The sequence below is a fragment of the Mycteria americana genome, chromosome 2 (genome assembly GCF_035582795.1).
Source record: "Mycteria americana isolate JAX WOST 10 ecotype Jacksonville Zoo and Gardens chromosome 2, USCA_MyAme_1.0, whole genome shotgun sequence".
Lineage (NCBI taxonomy): Eukaryota > Metazoa > Chordata > Aves > Ciconiiformes > Ciconiidae > Mycteria > Mycteria americana.
In genome coordinates, this window is record NC_134366.1 from 24,029,446 (window position 1) to 24,052,338 (window position 22,893).

Here is a 22,893-nt window from a genome sequence, read left to right on the forward strand (position 1 = left end):
TGCACAAAATTCAAATACCATCCTGTGGGTAGAAGCCACTGGATTGTGACTGCTGAGAATACCCTCACTGGGTTGTCCTGGAATCCCACCATGGAGTTCAGCCCAGGTGCACCACACGGTAGAGACTTCCTGTTTTCTACCTGTGAGCAATAGCAGATGCCCTCAGCTTCTCTGGGCAGGGAAGGTTTGTACCCCTGCTCTCCAGCATTCTGGTAAGGCAGGGAGGAGACATTCCTGCTTTTCTCTCTCACTGTATAGAGAAGGCTAAGAAGGATCTAGAGCCGAAGTCTTCTGCTTCATAACTGAAGATGCCAGTCATACAGCTTTGGTGCACTCCTGCTTTTAGAGTGAAAGTACGAATTCCAGGTGCTGAAGTCAAGTTTAATAAAGGAGTCCAGCACCAGCTCCTAGATCAGAACCTAAATATGAGAGCTGTAGATACGTATCTGCCTCTAGTGTTTCCTATTGGCTAGCTCAGCTAGTGCAGCTGTTGAATCTCAATCTAGACACATGATTCTCTCCACATCGCATGTGTAGGAACTAAGAGCATTGTGAGTTCCAATTCTTGGATATGGCACCTCATTTTTCAAGGACTGCAGTGCTTAATTGCATAATGCCCAAGGCCTTCTGTTAAATTCCTGACTCGGTACTATTCCCATTTCTCAATAAGATGTTGGCTTGGTATAGATGAAAAAATTATATTCCATTGTTCTCTTTTGCATACTAAAGCACTAGATGTTTGAGGGGGGTGGGTTTTTTTGTCTATGTTGAATATTTTGTCCGGAAAAAGAAAATTAATTTTATCTAACAGCTGCTCCTTATTAATTAGGTGATAGAGGAAATCAAGGAAAATTTGTGTCTGTTTAAAAAAATGGAAGTAGAAGCAGGCATTCATTAGATCTTGGTTTATGAAAGATTATTAAGTGCCCTGGAAATATGGTAGAGGAATCCAGTGTGGACTGGCTATTTATTATAATGCAATAACCCCTTCATAGGATGATTTTATAAGCTTTTGTTATGAAAGTTAGACACAGAAAAGACACTACAAACATTTTCATATATTTGCCTTAAAACTAGAATCCAAACAGAAGTACAGAATGTTGAAGTTCTTTCATGTATGTGACAGAAGCCATTTATGTCTGTTTTCATGCAGGGACTTAATTCTTGCTTTATTTTAACTGTGCCCATTCTTTTTATTCTTTCATTGCACTGCAGACATTGCTATTGGTGCACCATTTGCAGGAGAAGACAGAAGAGGGAAAGTGCTCATTTACAACGGATATAGTAATGGGTTAAATACTAACCCTTCCCAGGTTCTCAATGGAGCATGGGCCTCACAGTCCATGCCTTCGGGATTTGGCTTCACTCTAAGAGGAGACTCAGATGTAGACAAGAATGATTACCCAGGTAAGATTTTTCCATTAGAAAGGGAATTTCATACTTCCATTCTCTGGAAAATACATCATGCCTAAACTGCTCCTTTTGGAAGGCAGACATCAGAATAAAGGATAGACATTTTTGGATAGTTCTAGCTTGCTTTCCTGAGAGTTAAAATCAGACAAAACAAATACTCCCTTTCCTGTCAAAAGACATGATCAGAAAGGCAAGAAAGGGCTTAAATAGTTACATTAACATAAAACATGTGAAGTTTACAATAAAAAGCTTAACCCTTTCCCCCCACTTCCAAAAAGTGAATGCTCTCAGCTTATTCAACTCATAAGGTCTCCTTCATCCTGGCATTCTTTCTTAATTAAAAACATGTTGTGTTGTAGAAGAAGGGATTGCCTTGGTTGTGTTGCTAAGTTGTTTTTTGCTGTCCGAAGAAACACTGAGCTATATATAGGTTCTTAATGGCTTTGATTACATTACAAAAAAGCAGAGAGAATGCAAAGACATTGCTTAAAGGCAGATATTTCATTTTGGCCTTTCCATCCCTTTAATGTTTTCATTCTGCTATATGGACTCTTCCTTTTTAGGTTAGCTTTGATTCTTCCTTATTAGTACCTGACATGCATTCAAATTTATCAAGTTTGTAACTTTAGTTGAGTTTTGCTGGGGATGTATTTATTTTTTTAAGAGGCATGTTTGTAGCATCGTAAGTAGTCTGAACATTGAAGCTATTTTAAATGTGCTTGTATTTACTGTCTCTCTCCTCTAGAAGCAAATGTGTTCTGTTTCTTTTCATCACAATTCAGAAGCCTTAGCAAGGGTGTGCAGGAAAACGTCATATTTTGTTATTGTGAAAGGTTCATCCACAGTAAAATGCTAATAGTCTTTACTTCCGTAACTTACTATGAAATCACTTTAGTTAGCCTGGGTTATTTCAAGTCTAGTATTCGTAAAAGTTGTATTGTTTAAAAAGTGAAACTTGTGATTTTCAAAGGGACAAAAATGGGATCTCTTTTACCTTTTTGTGATGGATTGTAAAAACTTTGAAAGAGGTGTCTTTTTTTCAAAAGCGGAAGAGTTTCTGGGAAGGGGTGTTTACAATAGGAATTACGTTTTTACAAACAGAAGAGCTGACTGTGGAGTAATAAAGTGAGGCTATCACAAGACTGAAGTGAGAGGATCTTTAGCATTTGAGAAAAGAAAGGGCTTTTAAACACTGTTCTGACTTTTTGTTTGTGTATTGTTGATGTTGCTATTAATAGTCTTTCATTGTCCATGACTAATGAGGTTCTTTTGGACAAGGGAGCTCTTTATTAAAGTTTCAGCATTTAAACATTTCCTAAAGCACCCACAAGGCCCCCCAGAAAAACCAAAGAAAACAGGATATTGCATTCCTGACATTTCTAAGATTGAAAAGATAGAGAGAGGGAAGGGAGAGATTATTTCAGGTCTTCTTGGAGTCACATGAGGAAGAAAGAAGAGTAGAAGTCTAACTAGTGCATTAGCATACTTTATGTGGAGCATCGTCTAAGCTAATTTGTGGAAAGTTAGGGTGATGGGTCTCTATCTTTCTAAATGTGTACTGAGGAACTGCTATAGTCAATTCAGTTGTGAGATTTCTTGGAGTTATTCTACTTGTCATTGTTGGCTCCACTATGCATCCTAGTTGCAGAATTTCACATTGTGATATCATCTCACTATGTGCTAGATGGTTTGGATTTATTACATGAATTACTTATTTTAGAAAAAAAAAACCTGCTGCATTTACCGTAACTAGCTTTCCACTCCATCCCTCAGTTGAGTATCTGGATGAGAAGTCCAGAGTACTGGAGAGAATCTGTCAGAAAATGACAGAAGAAAAAACCTTACTGTCAGTCAACAGCCTCTTCCTTAATTCACAAAGACTTGAAGCACCAAAACAGAGCTGTAAAAATAGCACAACCATGGCACAGTATTAGCACAAAAATAGAATGCCTTCCTATGGGAAAAAGGAAAAAAAAGAAAGGAAATAATATGGGGAAATGCAAGTCCAGGACAAACACACTAGGCAATGAAGTAAGTAATCCTTCTTCTGTCAAAGAGCTTTTCTTCTTCACCTACTGACGGAAATGCTGAAGGGCAGCCCTTGTACAAGGAGGAAACAAGGGACTGAACTTGGAAGCAATAGGAAGGAAGTTTTATTTTAGATGTCAGCTGAGAGGCAGAGTATTTGCTGACTATAGAAGGTCTAGGAAACTAGCCTTTAATTCAGTGCTTCCCAAACTACTGGTCGTGACTGTGATTCAAAGAGGATTGTGAAAGATTAGAAAAAATCTCAAAAATTTTCATTTAAGCTTTTTAATGTGTATATTATAAAATCAACCATTTTATAAAAAGAAAAAAATAATAAAACAAATTATGCTGACTCATCACTCTCAGAAGTTCAGTTCCCGTAGACTGGGAAATGAAAGCCAGCTGTAATGTCTGGCTGCAGGTATAACCATGTATTGCCACAGTCTGAGGTGAGATTCTCCAAGAAATTAGCTCTTCCATAGCTAGAGTTCAAGTGTTGTGTGAAGACTAACGAGCTCAAAAAGGGATCACACTTGCAAGAAGTTCAGGACTGACACCAGTTTGTGAGGACTCATATAACTACAGCTGTGCTTATACAATTTACTTAAGCCCTTGTGCCTAACATTGTTCATGAGGCAGGCATATCCCTGCTAGGAAATGAGAGGCTGAGAGATGGGAGTTACTCTGCCATTTTGTTTTTAATGCACTGTGTAGCATTTTCAGACCTTTTAGCATTTCAGACCTTCTTCTTTAAATCAGACCATGTATTAATGTTCTTGGAGCAGCTCACAGACCTGGAGGCCAGAAGATACCACTTGCTTGTGTGGCTTCTTATCACAGACCACTGAGCTTCATCCTGGGCTCACTGTATTGAACCGAGGAACCAGTGCTCTTAGAGACTGAGTTACAAGTTGGGGAATACAGTTCCTAAAAAGTGAGGGTGAATCACAGTCAAATTTTTCTCCTATTGGACAAAGTTTAAATCCTCTCTTGGTTGGGAGTTCAATTCAGGCTGAGATCTACCTATTAGCCTTCTGAGAAAGAGCAGCCATTTGGTACAGGAAGTGATATCTTTCTCTCTTCATCCAAATGCCAGTAGAAGCTCAGGAACAGAGAAGGAAATAGGGAGCAGACAAAGGCTGCCTAATACTCAGTGCTGTTCAAATCCCTCAGCTTTCCTGTGGATGGGGGAATGGTTTCTCCCTCCTCCTCTTCCTGCAACTCCTGGCCAGCAAAGGGAGAGAGACCACTTCCTGCTTCCTGGTCTTATCTAGGAAAGGCAGAGGAAGACCCTCTTGTCCCCAGGACCCCAGTTGCATAATAAATATGGGAGAAAACTGATCACGGACAGGTTTAATGGTGGAGTAGCAGAACAGGCAGGGAAGAAAATAATACAGCCATACTTATATAGATGAAAGATCTGTCTAGCACCGTAGCATGGCTCCAGCAGTGGCCAACAACAGATATCTAGGAAATTATACAGTTGTGGTACAGTGATATTTCCCAGAATATTCACCGAGTTCTAACCAACTGGAGGAGCAAGGTGTCCCTGAGTCAGAGGTGGCATCTTCAAATTTAGTAGCCCTTGACAGTCTTTTCGTCCATGAATTTGACCAATCAGTTGTAGAACTCGTGTGAACTTTTGGCACCAACAGCAACCTGCGTCAAGGGGCCCCACAGCCTAGCTGCATGTTTTGTGAAGAAGTAATTCTTTTCACTGCAACCCATTCAAGTCTTGAACATTCCACCAGACAGTTTCTTTGGATGTGCCCTAGTTCTTATACTGAAGAGACAGTAAAGAATTCTTTAGTCCACTCTTATTTTACAGACCTCTGCCATATTCCCTCCCTCAGCCATATGTTTGAGCAATCCTGTGGAAGGAACCCTAATTTACTTAATTGTTCCTTGTGCAGAGGCAAATGGCACACCAGTCCTGCTGTACGAGATGATGGTTCAGTTTTGTTGTCTCTGCTGCCTCTTCTTCATACATTTTTATGTAAAGAGCAGGGTGTAAAGTGTGACTTATGTCTGGCTAAAGCATTGCTTCTAATAAAGATTTTACCATTGACCTGGGTTTCAAACTTACCTGATGTAAAAAAAAGCTGTATCTTCCCTACTGAGAAGAAAATCAGAATTAGTACTTGACAAAACAATAATCCCAAATCTTTTTCATTCATATCAGTGACTATGTTTGTGCAAGAAAATAAAGTGACCCAGGAACTGTGGTTTGGCCTTGAGGCTACATGGCACAGCACAGCTCACCGTCATCAGATGAAACCTTCCTGCCCACTGAAACAGGATGGCCATATCCAAACTGCCTTTTTGGGAAAGGTCCTTGGCCCAGGCTTTGGGAAAGGTCCTGGCCACTATCTGGGAGAGTACTGACTTGCACACACTAAAATCAGACCAGAGTCTGTGCTAACAATATAAAAATCTGGACAGTACCAACACAGTGCTCAAGCTCATGCCCTGACTTTATTTGAATTTCACTTGTGTAGCCACTCACTGCACAAAGCACAGGATACAGACAGCTGGCCACCTACTCAACATTGTACCTAAAAATGAAGCTTTCTCTAGTAGGGTCAGCATGCAGACAGGGCTGCTTTTCCTTGTTGTTAGCAGTCCTGTCAGTGTAATGACCACCTGTCTCCAGCTGCCCTGGCATAGATGTTATCACTGTAACAGTAACAGACCTCTACTCTCAGCATTGTGAAAATACAAGGATGTTTCTAACCTTTCAACAGGGAAGATTTAGGTTTTGTTATTAAGCACAACCCTTGGTTTACATCTCCATGGCTTTCCAGGGAAGGACTTCTGTAAATTGTGTCATACTTGCAGACATTCCAGAAGTTATGTGCCCAGAACTGTTCCTTTATCAACTCAGACGGGGGTGGCAATATGGTAGTCTCTGCTTTGGAGAGGCAATGGGAGGTAGTGGGAAACTTTCAACCCTGGGAAGCAGCAGAGGCAGAAAACTGTGCTGATCATCCTAACAGCTGTGTCGCTCTAAAAACACACAGCTGCCCTCTCTCTGTGTTGGTGTTCATCACCTTCAGCCCCAAACACAGTGCTGTTCCTAGCAGAATTGCAATGCCAAACAGTGGTGATGGTGGTAATGAATGGATGGATGCTCCTTTCTCTGTAGTCACGTAAGAGTTAGGCAGAACCTGACCAAACTTTATAGTTGGATAAGGCTAGTGAGAGGGAAGCCGTAAGAGGAAGGCAGATTAAGCACGTCAGTCGGATAGATTGAATGTACCAAGCCAGTTCTGTGCTTTTTGGTGTGACTATTCAGGGGAACAAACAATGTGCAGCTTTCTCAGTCTTCCAAGCATGACACTGACAAGCTTTGTACCATACTTACCTGAGATACTCAGTATCTCTTCAGTATACAATATGTACCCAGTATTTGAAGGAAAAGACCAAGTCATCCTTTTAAGCTACATCTACACTATAAATATGCTGTTCTTTGGTTCTGAACTGTCACTGAACAGTTCTTGTCCATACTATCAAACTCACTTTCTTGCCAAAACAGGGTGGCTGCGTGCTCTCTTTTGGAGGCTAATAATTGTCATGTGCCAATTGCTTTAGGGCCATAGTAGTGACACCACCGCAGACAGTGCAGGTACGGCACACAGGCACATTCTGTGGCACTAATTTACTAACACTGACATAATTGTAATATCTTTCAGCAGACAATCCATTTCAGTTTTCTGACAACTCATGTTCTAAGATCATGTTCAAAGGAGAGGATCCGATCTCACTTATGCTTCTATAGTAAATACTGACTAAATGCCATTACTCTGGATTGACAGTCACGTAAAAACAATAAAGGGGATTAAAGAAATAAAAGGGGGGAGCAGTGAATGGAGTGAAAAAGTGTAAAAGATGGGCTTTTTTCATCAGTTTAAGTGCAAATACAGTGGCAGCTGGAAGGAATTATGTGCAAGATTCTGTGCTGCACTTTTCGGTGCCGAGGTTAGGACATGGCAAAGCAGCATCATGCTGTATCTGAGGCCATACTGGCGAGGCCCATAACACAGTTTATATAGCCATGAGATTCTCTGTAATAGCAGCTCTTCAAGGTTTGCCTAAAGATATTCTGAAATCCCTGCCTCAGCAAAACCTTCCTGGCTGTCTTCTATGCTGGAACATCTGAGCAACGTAATGATAACTTTCAACACAGCTTTCACTCCCCAGTAAATCTGGGTCTTTTAGGGCCCCTTTGTTCCCTCCTGAGCTTTATTTGTGTCATCAAGGCCTGGAGCAGGGAATGAAGCCTCAGCTTAGGCATGTATTTTGAATTGTAGTTTATTTTATTTATAATTCTGTCTTTTTCTATTAGCATAGTTCAATTTTCATAGGAACAAAAGAAATCCATAAATCTGTTTAATGGGAAAGAATTTTGTTTCTTTTGGCTTCTGGGCATCCATTCAAAGCTGGTCCCCACTGAGTGCTTGGAGTCGGTGATTATCTAGGTGATGGTGCCACACTTCCAGCTGGTTCATCTATCTATGCAGGGCTCAGACATTTAGAGGCTGTAAGGTTTCCACCCTCACATTTCAGCATATGTTCAGTCATTTGCTGGCTGATTATAGCCGAGCAAATAGTTTATAATGAATAACTTACTCAACTCATTAAGCTTGCTTTCTTCTTGTGGCATATCCTCCAGCAGACTGTGGTTTCTTCAAATGTGTTTGTGAACCAGGATGACTTAACCAGTTTCTTTTAACAGTGTGGGTGGATTCAGAGCAGTATCTAGATGAATTCACTATTCAAAGACTGTTAATTAGTTAATTAGTTAATTGCTCAAATAAACTATGCATTATTGTTTCTGCTCCCTGCCTGTTTAGACGCTTGTATAAGTCTTCCTTATTAACTTAGAGAGTCACCCTGGAGTCAGTACCGCTGAAGCTTCATCTTCAAGGTATCCCACTTTTATACAAACACAGCTGTTGGCCTGGTTATTCTTTTTAGTCAAGCCTTTGTCAGCACAGGAAAATGTATAAAGGCATCTTCATGCCTCATTATTTTGGACTCAGTTATTATCTTAAGAATAGCATGTAGTTAGTATAAACAAATGACTCTAGAAACATTTTAAGAAGGAAACAAGTGTGATAATCAGACAAAATTTCCTCAGAACTTCAGTAATCCAGTCTAATCCTATTAAAATAGGAGTATTTAACACCTCCATCTACTAAGTACATTAACTCAAACAGCAGGAAGAAAAACCTCAAGTTTCTTTCTGAGAGGCAAGGGTTCTTCAGCATTCATAATTTTTTTGAGAACAACAGGCATTGTGCCAACAATATCACAAATTGTAATCTAGTGATGATTAAATTATGAAGTTGATCCAGGAGATTTGTGGAAGACAAACAAATTAAATCAATGAGAAGCTGCATCTGCTCTGGTAAGAGAGGACTGCTGAGCGTGGGAGCCAGAACAAGGGCGTGGGTTCTGCCAACAAATGCAAAAAAGCTGAATTGTTTCTACTAGCTAATTATGTTTTCACATGAATAATTAATCAAAAATGAAGTGACAAGCCAAGAATCTCCTACAAATATGTTAATTTTATGGCAAATTATTATCTATGTAACTTACAGGTATGCTTTCTAAAATTCTTTGAGATATTGAATGAAATCACAATATTGTGCTCAATGGAATATAAGAATAAAGCAATTAATCCCAGTAAGTAGGGATTTACTGAAATGATAGAAGATTAACTGCCCTCTTTGGGATCTGTAGTATAATGAAGTGAATAATAACACTGCATTATGAAAGGGACTCATTCAGACAAAAGGGGAACACTGAAATGAGTTAGCATTAGGTGTTATCCTTAACAGACCTGCTACCAGAATGGTTGAAAAACAGAGAAGGATCAAGACAGTTGAGAATGGTAGGATTGGAAGAAAGTGACTCTGGTTTGGGTGGTGGTTCTTTGTAGTATTTAACTAAAATTCTTGAGTAAAGTTGGCTGAACTGAACAATCCAGTGTCCTTTATTATAGTCAAGCCTGAAGTAATGGTCATTTAAAGGAAATTTTATTCTGGACCTTTCCTACTGAGATTCGGGACTGTAGTGCTCTCTGAAATCCTAGAAGACAAATAGAAATCTGATCATGGGCCTTTTTGGCACCTGATCCACTGAGGGAAATAAAAACCAAAAAGGCTCACAATGATTTTTTTAACAGGGTTTCCAGTTATGCAGTTTTCTCACTCTCTTTTATGAAATTTCCATTAGCACCTGTAGTCAGATAGGATTCTACTTGTTTTCCAGATCCTATTTATACTATGAAATTAAACTGACAGACTACATAAAGTGATGTTTAAAGCTGTCAGCAAATCATTCTGAATCCACAAAGTGAACACTTTCATACCTGTATCCTGGTAGAGTTGCGGTGGGGAGGTGCCTCAGCTATCCATTGTTTCATTTTGGGGTTTCTCACAAGTGAAGCGTGTGCCAATTATGTAGTCCTTCATTGGCTGTCTTTCTTGGCCACTGTCCGCCATAAAGCAAAATGAGATACCATGCTTCAGCAATTTCTCTTGGGACTGCTGAACAGTCTCCAACCAAGCCTGGGGTGCTGAGCGCGCTGCATATTCCTCCCTGCTCAGACTCCCTGGGGCTGCATCTCTCACAGGGGATGGAGATGTTGTTTAGAAATACCAGGGGATCAAAGAATTTGCTCAAGTTAATAAATGAATATATCTTGTTGAGACTGGAGGTAGGACTTCATTGATCTTCCTACTTCCTCCAGTTGGTTGAAGGCTTAGTCAGCATCATGGCAAGTTTCTGCCCTTTATCACATGGTGTTTCAGGTCTGGCACAGCCACATGGCAGAAGGTGCAGGTAAACAGACCAGCTTACAAAATCCAGCGTACCTTTCAGTGCCATCTGTGAATACTCTTTCCCTAACTTTTTATGATAATTTTATCTCAGAAAATGGATTGTCTTCACCAGACAACATCTTGCAAGCCTTCCTTTCAGAGCAAAGTAAAATCTGAAATAAGCATTAGGATTGTTTAACTTTGCACAGTGCCCCTTGACTTCAGTTAAGTACATGCCAAAGACACTTGTTTCAGGATTAAGCTCTGTGAACTCCACCAGTTGGGATTTTAGTGCATACAACCCTCAACCTGTGTTGAAATGCAAGTTGAAAATTCCTTCGTAGTCACTCCGTGCTTGTTTTCTTAGTTTTTGCAGTGTGGTTGTGACCCCATAGCTCATTTATTCCACAACAGCAATGAGGCAGAAGTGCACAGCTGCTGCCACCGGCCCCTCCTTACAGATCTCTGCTTCTCTGAAGGGTGGCAGCTGATAAAGGATCTTCTCAATGAGATGATATAGGCAAAGTGGTCATTGACTTAAATCTATGAGGTCCCTCATCCTCCTGCAAACATGAAATATGAGAAAAGAAGGAGTGAAGGAGATTTTGTGATTCTGATACTTCTCTCTCTTTCTCTCTTTATTTATACACATTTTAATCTGGGCTTGAAAAAAAACCCTCACAAATGCAAAGGAGCAAAGGTTTTCATATGCTTTTCTTCGGGCTCTGTTTGGAAGGGTTATAAGTAGTTAAGCTGGCTTTTTCTGCTATGTAATTCCAAATTGCTTGTTAAACCCTTATTTTTCAGCTAGTGACCTTTGCATCAGTGACATTGCGTGCATAGCATTAACAAGCAATGAATAAAGACAACTTCTCTCTATTTTTAGGAGGAGAAAGTTGCCAAGCTTCAGATAATTTAGACATCTTATGCATTTTTTTCATAGAAATTATTAGTAACTTTTCTCCTGCAGAACACACAATGAATTCAAAACTTCTGCTTATAAAAGTGCTCTGATTTGATGTGTATTCAAGTTTCATGAATTTGTATCAATGTCAAAAATGCTTTTTTCCAATGGTGGATATAAGAGTTGCACCCCACAAGGCAATGAAAGAAAGAAGAATATAGTAACAGAACAAGTAGAAGCAAAGCAAAATCCCTAATGGATCTCCAGTGAATACTCTGCTTGAACGTATAATGACTTGGTCCTCATATTAGATCATAGATGTCACTACTGGGTATAAGTATGTTTTATTATTTGCATATCCATTCTTAAGTCCACTTTTCCTACTGAGTAGTTTCACTCATTCAAGCTCTTTTGGTCAAGAATAAGCATGGCTTAGACCAGAGAATAAAGGACGTGTCAGGTAAAAAGTAAGAGCTTCCAAACAAGAGCAGGATGAGCACAGTCCTGGCTGCCCTTAGAGTGTGCTCAAACAGGGCCTTTGTGAAGGTGCCATGATGGAATGTCCTCATCTTTTTTGCTGTGTCTCCAAACCTGGCTGAGGTGGCAATGCAGAAAGAATGCTCGTGGAAAACCAGTCTTTTGGTGACTGCGGCCTACCATTGCCCCTCTAGACCCCTTACCCTCTGTTTTCAAATAAGCTGGGCTCTGTCCAAAAGAAACCGGGATGTAACTATTAAGCAGATGTACAAATCCCCTTTAATGTTAAAGTGGGGATGCCGAGATAATGGGGACCTAAGTCCACACAGCTGTAGATACTGAAATTAAGAGTTCATTCATACTAGTGAGGCTAACTGACAGACTCATTCTTTTTACCTTCAGATTCAAACAGGCTACATTTTATTCAGCTTACTCAAGTTGTGTGTTCAAGCTTTCCCTTGTGCCCATGAAGGGCTGGAGTGCTTTATTTTTTAATGAAAGATCAGATTATGAAATCATTGCAAGACCAGGATTTGGATAAGTCTTGGATATCTACCTGTTTTGTCTCTGCCATAACATAGCCCTGTACTGAAACCTTTTGAGTTATCAAGTCTAGTACGAAACAGTACCTATCCTAAGTTAAATCTGTTGCAGAATTCATAAAGAGCATCCAGCTGGGAACAACAGAATGGAAGCCCCTTCCTTCTTGTCTTTCACTTTCTGTTCACAACATAATGTTTCTTTTTCCTTTTAAAAAAAACCCACACACAAAAACCCCAAACACAAACAGAATCTTAAATCTTTTGGGGTTACTGTGGGTGCTGCTATCAGGGAGCTGCCAGGAAAAGTTCTGCCATGTGCATTGGGTAGCCTTCGTGGTGACGACTACGTCTCAATCAGTTGTTTATTTAAGAGGAAAATATCTTTAGGTTTTGGTACTGTGTGCAAGTTGTCTATAAAAACTGCTAATGAAAAGGACTCATGTGTGTCCCAAAAAGGAGAGAGAAACAACACTCATTTTCTTCTGCTATTTAAAGTGTTCCTGACCCTGTAGCCTATTTCTCTAAGGCCAATGGAAGTAGAAAAATGTAAATGTTGTACAAAAAGAGGATCAGACCCATAAACTGTCCATGCCTGCTCCTATTAGGACATTAGTCAATGGAATTCATTGTAGGACAGGCTGTTGCCCATGTGGAGTACTTGTTTAAACTTGTGAAATCCTGACCATCTGAAAGGCAGACAGAGCGCTGGAAAACACACTGCCAGTCCTGGCCCAACCCCCCCAGCTAATTAGCACCAAAGCTTTATATTTGCATCATGCTTAATGACTTCAGGGCTTCCTAAGCAAACCAGTGCTCAAACTATGGAAGCAGCAAGTAAGGGTTTGTTTACAACCCTGAGTACTGATTTAATTAACTCATTTAGATCAATTTAGGTTGCCAGTCTGTACCACTGCAAGGTCTGTTGTAAGACTTGGTCTACTGAATTGGACGTGTAAATCAAATCATATGATAACAACAGTGGAGTGAAAGGGGGGCCCAGATGGACACTGGGGGGGTTGAAAATGAAACAAAGCTCTTTCCTTTTCTTGAACTATGCTCCAGCTAGAGACATCAGGAAAGTTGATCCTTTTTCCTCACTGCTTAGCTCCAGCTTTTCTCCAGCAGGCATGAGTGGTCCAGCAAGCCAGTCTGGATCTTTCCAGAGAGCCCTGTGTGGGGACTCAAGGCAAAAAGAGGAGATATTTGGGCCTGTAGATTCCCAACCCAGGCCAGTGTCCAGTAACAAAGATGTGCCCAAGGCCTGGTGTAGCGCTTGTGTTCTTGACTCCATCTGTTCCAAATGGTGACTGATGGCAAAAAAGATAGCTTTAGATGGATAACTATTGTAAGCCTTAAGCACATGCTGCTACAATGCTGAAAACATTAGAAACTATGAAATCAGCCATCCTCTCACCTGTGCATTGTATTTATATACACAGAGTTGTAATGCTTAAATTAATGAACAAATTACTTAAAACACAAAGCAGGATGGGAAGGATTTTCAGGAAGGAACACCATGAATTTTCAACATGACCTGTATGAGAGTGATGACAAAGTGGTTTGCATCTCTTTGTGTAATGGGCAATTAATGGTTTGGAATAAGATGTATAGGGGTTAATGGCATCCTTTTTCCCCTTTAATGCAAGTTGGAGTGAAGAGAGATTGTGGCATGGGTGACCTTGTGTTAAATAGATTGGCACTTACTGAATACAACCAAGACATTTATGAGCCCATCTCTGACAATGTGAAATGTCTTCTTTCAGGTACACTGTTGAAAAAATTACTTACAAAGGAATTACCCACATTTATTTTATGTTACTGCATTTTTAATATAAATAATCTAATTTAGGCTGGGAAAAAATGTATGAGAGGCTTCTATATAGTTCTTCTGAAGCTGTTTTGTTTTTCCAGATTTAATTGTAGGTGCATTTGGAGCTGGAAAAGCAGTTGTTTACAGGTACGTGGTAAATACAATGGATTTTTTTATTTTACAGCTTTGGTGGGAGATCTGCAAATAAACACATTTCACATTCCTGTGTTTCCCTGGTGCAACGTGTAAAAGATGCTCATTACAGATGATAAATTAACCATCTTGTGAGAAACAAATACTTTTTCCCCATGCTCAAAACTTGTCATTTTCAATGAAAATTTCCATGCTTAGTCTTAGCTCAAGAAACTTCTTCTGGAATGTTTGAATCCTCAGTTAATTTTCAATAAAACAAGAAGAGAAAATGGTATTTTTTCTACTTTTAAAGCAATGTCACACGTTCCTATGCAGTCAAAAAGTTCTTGCTACAGCTCATCAGAGAGAAATTTAAAAAGCATAACATTGAAAATTTATTTCTTCCCTGGGGGAATGGTACTAGTAAGAAGTTTTCGAGTGACTCTAATTCTTCAGAGGTCATGTACATTAAGATGTGAACTATTTATTGAAAATAAAGACTGCTGCTTTTAGCTTCAGTTTAGAAAAAAATGTACAAGATCCCATTTTACAAATCACAAAGTTGTTGCTGACTATGGATTTTCACTAAATGCACTGTTTGATTAGAGGTATAAATTAAAACTACAGAATATATAAACAAAAATCTGCTGCGGCCCTCTTAGTCCAGCTGTGCGGACAGTTCTTTGCATTTAAATATTCACTGTCTGTTGCTGCAACAATGTAGTCATATTTCTTGATTCCTGTCTGTCTTCTTGTTGTCTATATTCCCAACAGTACCTGACTGAGAGAAGGTGTGTTCTGCTTCCCAACTGAATGTTTGTCAAAGCATAAGAATTTTTTAAAACAGGAATGTTAGCTCATTTTAGCTAACACTGTAGGTGCAGTGAGTAGACCTGATTTTCCTGCTGCCCTGTTTAAGAATCATGCAAATACTTTGCAATGCATCACTTTGCAGTGGCATGAATGACTGGACAGGATGTGAAACATTGGAGAATTAGATCCAGTATGTATTTTAGATAGCAATAAAAAATGTGTTCTATTTAATTTAAGAAAGTGAATAGCTAGGAGGCACTCAATCTTTCTGTTTCCTGGCCAGAGTGTATCAAACATGCAACCTGTCATATTGGAGAAACAGAATTTTATTAACTGAAATTTGTTAGAAAAAAGGTTTTCCCTGTTGCACAAAAGTGAAGAAAGTAATTTTATTTTTTAATGTCTTGCTGAAGTAATATAGAGACGTAATAATAAAAGCTCAGTTGTGGATTAAAATATGAGGAAAGTAATTTTGTAATAAGCTGGTTTTGCCAGAATTATGTAAGTTACTGTAAAATAGTACTGCTGTCTTAAAAAAAACCAGAATTTAGACACTTTCTTGTTTTCATTTGTCTTCTAAATTGCTCTCAATTATAGATTATCTCATTACTTAATAACACATAGTTATTCAGAGGGATAGTTCCCATCCCCACAACTATATATTCACATACTCAGCAGAATGTTCTGATTATTCCTGGATTCCAAAGTCAATTGTGTCAAGACATGTCAGACAGTTTATTATTGGCTCAAGATATTCTAGATCAACTTCTACTTTAACCAGATTATGTTCATATTTTTAAGAATCTTAAACAGAGATAGCAAGTCTGAATATGTTAATGGAGACACTGTTAATGGAGACAGTATAAAACAAATCCGACAGTATAAAATAATGGCCAAAGGACTGCTGTAAATCCCAAAAGGCAGACTCTGTCCCTTTGTGAAAACCCAGTGTGATGAAATGTGTCTGAAGTGCCTCAGTCCCAGGACACACCTATTGTTAACTACAGGATACTGTTTCAGTGATGCTATTAACCCGTGATTTTTTTGTGAAGAACTTTCAAAATGTCATAGTAGGAGGTATCTCATTTTCTGACAAAAAAAAAAAAAAGTTCTTTTGGGTAGGAGCAGCATTATAAAAGTGTTTTCTCCCAAGTAACCCTACATTTCTGGCTTCTTTGTGGCCATCTCAGTTAAGTGTTTTCTCTGCTGCAACTTAATTACTAATGTGCTCCTTCTGTATGCAGTGAACCTTATTTCTGTCCCTCAGAGCCAGACCCGTTGTGACAGTGAATGCTCAGCTCATTCTGAACCCCATGATTGTGAATCCAGACAATAAAACTTGTCAGCTCCCTGGCTCTCAGCTTTTGGTGGCCTGGTAAGTTCATGATTAGACAAAAAACGTCCTCATCCTCTTTCTCAAATAATTTCCTATTCCTAACTTGTCTTGCAGCTTTTTGTTGAACATGTTCAAAGCTCAAAAAAAAGGTTCAAACATGCTGTGAGTGCAACAAAAAAACCCTATATAGAACAGAGTTCCTTCCAGTACTTCACAGATTCTCCAAATGAAGTAGCTAAAATTTGAGTCTTTTGATACGCTGAGTCTCCTTCTGCATAGGAGGATGCTCAGTGTCTCCTAGGATCAAGCTGAAAATTCATATGCAGTGTTTGGATGAATGAAACATGAAACAGCTAAGACAGACAAAACACAGAAACATTGATCTGTCAAAACATACATCTTTGTTGAGAAAATGTAACAGTGAAAGTGATGCAAAGAGCTGGTGGGCCCACCATTTTCTGTTAGAGAAAGAGAGATCTCAGTCTTTTGTGGAAGAGAGAAGATATCTGGTTGACCATCCTGAGAGCAGTTCACAGGATGTTGTTTCTGGCTGTCATTGGTCAGAGGAAAGCTTTTTTTAGTGTGTTGTACAGGACAATGTTGCATATATCTTCTGAATTAGAGAAACCCTCCACCACAGTAGCATTTAACTTTGAAAAGAAAAAGTATGTTCAAAAACTTGAAGCTAATTAAAACAATATAAGATCAGTTACAAATATAAAATGCCTGCAGGACAGTTGGAGGCTGTCTAATAGCACATAATACCACATAAAGGCACATTTACTGCACTAGAAAAAAAGTCACTTAGAAAGGACCCCAGGAACAGTCAATAAAAGAGGCTATTAAAAATACATAAGATACTGTTTAAAAGTGGAAATCATAACAAATGAGGAAAATAAAAACAAAACAGAGCATAAACACATGCAAGTTGAATATAAAATACCAGTAAGTCCTGCCAGAGAGGCTGTGAGGAACAGATTTCCAAGACATAAAAACTAGTCATATAATTTTATTTAAACATAGTAGAGGCAGAAAGCCTGCCAGGATGTGGGCTGGATGAAAAGAATATCAAGGTGTAAAGGAGGAGTCCAGAAGATAAGGTGACAGCAGAAATTTTGCACTGCTTTTAAACCAGGGGTGGTCAGAGGGATTCCCCACACTGGAGACATTCTTTATAGGAGATGAGTTTTAAAAATTATCTCAAATGTGAGAGTCAGCAAAAGAGTTTTTAGAACAAATTTATAAATATGAACCATAAAAAATAATCATGACCAGAAGCAGGTCATTGAAGAGTTATAAAGGAACTCAACTCTGATACACTTAAACCACTAAATATATGGGCTTTTAATGTATTTAATGCAATTTGTGACTCAGGAAGTTCCTAAATCTACTGATTGTGAAAATCTGGGATGGGGCTGTCAAGAGATTTTCACTTTTGCTCTGTTCTTTTACACTTTATGGGACTTCTCATATTTATCATAATGTTCCTCATTTCTACATCCCGGGTAGAAAATCACCTTTCTACAGAGCAATGTAGAATGCACTCGGTAGAACTATGCAGTTCCGGAACTGTAAAAAGCTTTGGCCTTTCTGGAATAGGATCCAGATCAAGATCCATCCTGATTTTTTGATTCAAGCACCTTTTGTTTTAATAGTTGATGTAATGGAGAATTTACAATATCGACACTGGGCTGAAGCATGTTCATTGATCCAAATTACGTTTTTTCAGAACTTCAGTAAGACTTTTTAAGAGTGATTTATGCCATAATGGAAAAGATTTAAAAACCATAACATTCATTGACAGTGTACTGAGAGAAAAAAGGTGGGTTTTTACACAAAAGAAATAAATAAAAACATCTCTGTTAAAAAAGTATTCCTGCTGTGAGATATTGTTTAAAAAAGGGAGAAAAAACAAAGTATGCTCCTTTAACATTTCATTTTTGTGTTACAATAAGCCAGAAGATGTTTGGTTCATATCTACAAGAGTTTTAATAGGAGCATAATTTAATTTCTGTCTGCTTTACTCTGAAATACTCTTCCCTAAAGATTTAGTTTGTATTACAAAACGACTGAAGAGCAGCTGCTATTTTCCATGCCGTAATTTTTCTCCTTAGTTGATATAAACTTGTATTGTACATATGAAAACAATTAGTAGGGAAGCTCCAACAGGCAAAGAATTCCTCAGTCCCATGGGATAGATTTCTGTATCTCTTAGCCAGCTGTGCAACTTGTATAAAATGTCTACTGACTGACACTGCAAAATTAGAATGAAAGGAAACCTCCTACCAGAAAAGTTTCAGGAAGTGTGTGTGTGTATGAATAATGTGGATTATTATACATTTTCGAGTATTAGGAAAATATTAATTTTGCCATGATATAAATTGGAAAGCTGAAGCACAGAGGAAACATGCACAAAAAGGCATTTTTATGCACAGTCCTAATAGAATTGTCCTGAACTTCTAGAATATATAATTCTTTCTCTGCTATGTTTAAAACATGGCTATTTCTGGGTTCCCAAAACTAACAAATTTGGAACAAATTCTGCAACTTTGAAGCTATTAAAGAAAATGTAAAAAGACTTTTTTTTTAAGGTGTGAAAGATGCAGGTTAATTTCTATAAAAAGGGGTAAATAAATCAAACATTTACATTTTTCAAAAGCTGTTTCCACATCATATGATTTATTAAGTCCAAGACTGGATTCCAGCTATTAAGAGGTCTAATTTACCTCTGCATTGGTATTTTTATTACCATTTGAGATCTGATTATCCACTAGCTACTTCGTTGCTACTTTGTGCTTAAATTATATCCGCAAATTTTATTTACTCCACCTCTCACTAACTTAAGGTAGTGTGCAAATATTGTTGCTTCCATTTGGCAGAGGAGCAAGAGGTCAGAGAAGTTACCTGACTTACCAAAAATTAAGTAGCACGGAAGTGTCCAATCATGATAAAAAGTCAATTTGCAGAATATATTTTTTATTTGTTAGTGCTTTTCAAGTTTGGATTTCTAATCTGAGCTGTAGGCTTCTTCAGGGAACCCAGATATCCACCTTCTGTAATCCCACTAAACCAGAGGCAAACTGCTTAAAATTTCTGATCCTCAAGTTCCTACTATCAAAAAATAATTTGAAAAAATTTTGTCATTCTTTTATCTCCAAATGTGTTGTTATTATTAAAACAGTAATAAAATATTTCTAATCCAGAGTCAGCTAGATTCAGTAAATTAAACATTTCTACATACACTTCAAAAAAAGCTGAATCCAAAATTCCTACCAGAAACATAAAATCCAAAAATAATAATGTTTCAACCCTTCCTAACTGCATAATTTTTGGACTATTTTTCTAATTTTGCTCCTTTCTACTACTAGTGTTTTCTTTTCCCATTGACTTAATTTGAAACTGGATGTGATCAGTGCCCCATGGATATGGACCTGAGGGCCTTTGTACTTTGTTGAGATTAATTTGTGTGCGATTTGCCATAGGCCGTTGGCCAGCCTGACTCCATGAGTCAGATAGCAAAGTCATATGGCCAAGAGTCAGAAGATGCATACCTCACACCTCAGGGGCTGTTGGGAGGGAAGTAGGCAGGTGTGGCCAAGAGTCAGAAGATGCATACCTCACACCTCAGGGGCTGTTGGGAGGGAAGGAGGCAGGTGGTGACAGTTGCTACCCAGGAAGCCCATTGCTGTGTTGCAGACCTCTGCTGTGCCAGGAATGCAGCTGAGTAATTTGATGGTATTAGTTTTAGTAGCCCGAAAGACATCCAAAAGAGAGTCGTTTGAGTTATCTAGCAGCCCTTGTGTTACCACAGCCTGGCCACATGATGTAGCCTAGCCATGGAAAGCCTTCGGCATTAGAGGTCCTTGTTGGTCATTGTGGGTCACTGGGTTAGGCTTTGGCATAATAAGATCTAAAAGCAGGCCAAGTATTAGAGTATCATAATAGAAGTATATTGACTTGCTTTTACATATTATTCTTCAAAGAGGAAACAATTTGTTTAAAGGTCATTCATCAGTATATGATAACAGCTTCTGCTGTTCTTCTGTAGAGGTTTGTGACCTTGCAGGTTGCCTATCAGCCTCACACAGAATGGAAGTCCATAGCATCAAAGAATGAAGTGCCTTTCTGCTAAGGCATTATCCATTCTTCCTCTCCATGTGCAATCCTGTGTGCTAAAGAAATTGTCAACAATGACAAATGATGTCTGGTAGGATCTGGAAATTCCTTGCTTTTCACTTCCTGAAGTAAATTTCCTATTTTTTTCACCTACTAGAATAGCCAGACCAAAATAAATTCTTTCTGGTAAAAACTGCAGTCTGGAAAACATTATTTGTGGGTAACTGACTTTTTTGATTTTCAAAGGATTAACCATTTTGAGTAATATTAGGTAATTTGGTTTGACTTCTAAAGAGACTACCCTCATCTATGCCATGAGTAGTTTTGAAGAAAGAGAAATATTTTTAAGCTTCTTGTTCTAATAATATTAAAAAGGTTTCTGTCTACCTGAAGAACATAAAATTATTTCAAACAAATTGCTTTGTTACCTAAAGATTACCAGGAAAAGCTAGTGTGTTCAATTTTAAGGCTTTCCCTCTATTTTGTAGCTACAGTCAAATACTATTCAAACCATAAGCTTATAGTGATGACAGACACTGCAGAATAAATGCGATGTGGGGATCTCTTCACAGAGACAAGATTGATAGCACATAAAAGTTCATATGCTTTAGGATGATGGGCTGTTGCCCAGTTGTTTCTTATTTGCTGAAGTTTTCTTCCTTTGATTGTTAATTGTCTTGTTTGGTTGATTGTTCCTACAAGCAAGCTTGAAAGCTCAACTATTATATTTCTTACTGTGCCTAGGAGTCAGATCTTAAATCTCATAAATCCTTTAGACTCCTGTTCTCTTTTGTGGTCTGTCTTTTCCTCTGCTTTTCTTTTTCTCACAGCTAAAGTATCCCTCAACATCTCCACAGCATCTTCCTGTCAAAGTGATGAGCATATCTCAATTTGTCTGGGTTTGTGATCAAAATCTGTGATGTCTTTAGAACTATTTCTGAACTAAATATCCATAAAATCCCAAATGTGTGGCAGAATTCTGCTAAACCCATAGTCTTGCTACTTGCATGGCCAGAGGCTGGGAGACTAATAAACTCCAAATTTTTGCTTTTTTGCACTGCCATTCCCTTTTTGACATGCTCTGCCTGGAGTGGAAAGATTAAGTCTTGGCTCTTACAGTAATACTTAAGAACATGACTTTGGTTATCAAATGTGTATGATGAATCATTCTATTTGTTACAGTAAATTAAACATACACTGGAATTGTGCTGTTTAACAAGTAAAGCATTTCAAGCTGGATTTTTAACTTAACCTTTTTTTAAACATGACAGTGCAAAAATTATGTGAGACCTCCAAAGCAAGATCACAGAGTTTAATACATGATGGCAGTTCATGAGTTTACATTTAAGAAAATACACTCTTATGCTATGACATACGAGACTGGCCTGCGAAGCCTGATGTCTAAATTGCATTTATGCAATTACAGAAGCTTTTCTCATTTTTGTTGTTCTTGTCCTTGTGTATTAGGAAATAATCGGTTCTTCATCTCTTAACTCATAATTGTAAAGAAGTAGGAATATGACTGAATTTGCAATTTCTGCATGGAATGTGAATCAACACTCCTAATTTCATTTGAAGGTTACAGTTAAGTGGAGTTTAATGGCATAAGGCAATTTTTTTGCCCAAGAGGAAAGTGTTTAATAAGGTCATGAGAGTTACAGGAATCCCAGATGTGGCACAGTTTCATTACATTTGTCAGAGGAAGCAAACATGCAATTAGAATGTGATTCCAGGTTATTTTAAAGGTTATATTACTCATTTTGAATTCACTGCATGGAGAAGTTAGTATATAGGATAACAGTAGTGAGGAGATTAAGAGCAATGGCTAATTCAAATATGTTTTTATTTAACCCAAGCTGATTTCACATCTTCCAGTGCTGAGCTACAATCCATGTTTAGCTGAGTCTTCCACGTACAAAACAGAACATTTTCTGAACCCATGAAAATATTCTGTAAGAATGATTGGTAACTAGGGACACTTGCAAGTTTTAGGAAGTCCCAAATCTTTCACTTGAGCATTTTTGTTACATTATACAGGACTTCTTTGGGAATAATGGTGTAGAAAACTAAGTCTTGTGGAGTGTGACAGCAGAAATCAAACATCAAGAATATCTTTCCAGTGACAGATTTCTTGTTTTGTCACTCATCAGGGAAGTGCACCCTGCTAATAGCATCAACAAGCATCATGATAACTGTTTTCCTAGCCATCCAGAATAATTTGTGAAAGCTTTTTTAAAATGTGATTCAGTTAACTATTTATATAACTTGCACAGATTCCTTACAAAGTGAAATTTTTCTATAAGCATTTATAATTTTTAGGGTTTTTAAATTAATTTTTATGGTAAGTCTTGTTAGAAGGTATCAGCCAATAAAATTATAAAAGGCTTGTCCTGTCAGTTGTTGAGTATAACTAATGCAAATCTATTGCCTGTCTTACAGAGAAGTGGAAATAAATGTTTATCATGAGAAATAACTAATTATGGCTGAGGTGATGT

At 38.3% G+C, this 22,893-nt stretch overlaps 1 protein-coding gene across 2 annotated transcripts in view; it reads left to right on the forward strand.

Annotated features, from left to right (window-relative positions):
- Positions 1 to 22,893, forward strand: part of ITGA8 (integrin subunit alpha 8) — a 117,962-nt gene that overhangs the window by 31,996 nt on the left and 63,073 nt on the right. For both annotated transcript variants that reach the window (XM_075492725.1, XM_075492726.1), the window contains exons 13-15: positions 1,216 to 1,407; positions 14,103 to 14,148; positions 16,214 to 16,321. In XM_075492725.1, the coding sequence (XP_075348840.1) occupies positions 1,216 to 1,407; positions 14,103 to 14,148; positions 16,214 to 16,321 (346 nt within the window). The remainder of the gene's footprint in view (positions 1 to 1,215; positions 1,408 to 14,102; positions 14,149 to 16,213; positions 16,322 to 22,893) is intronic.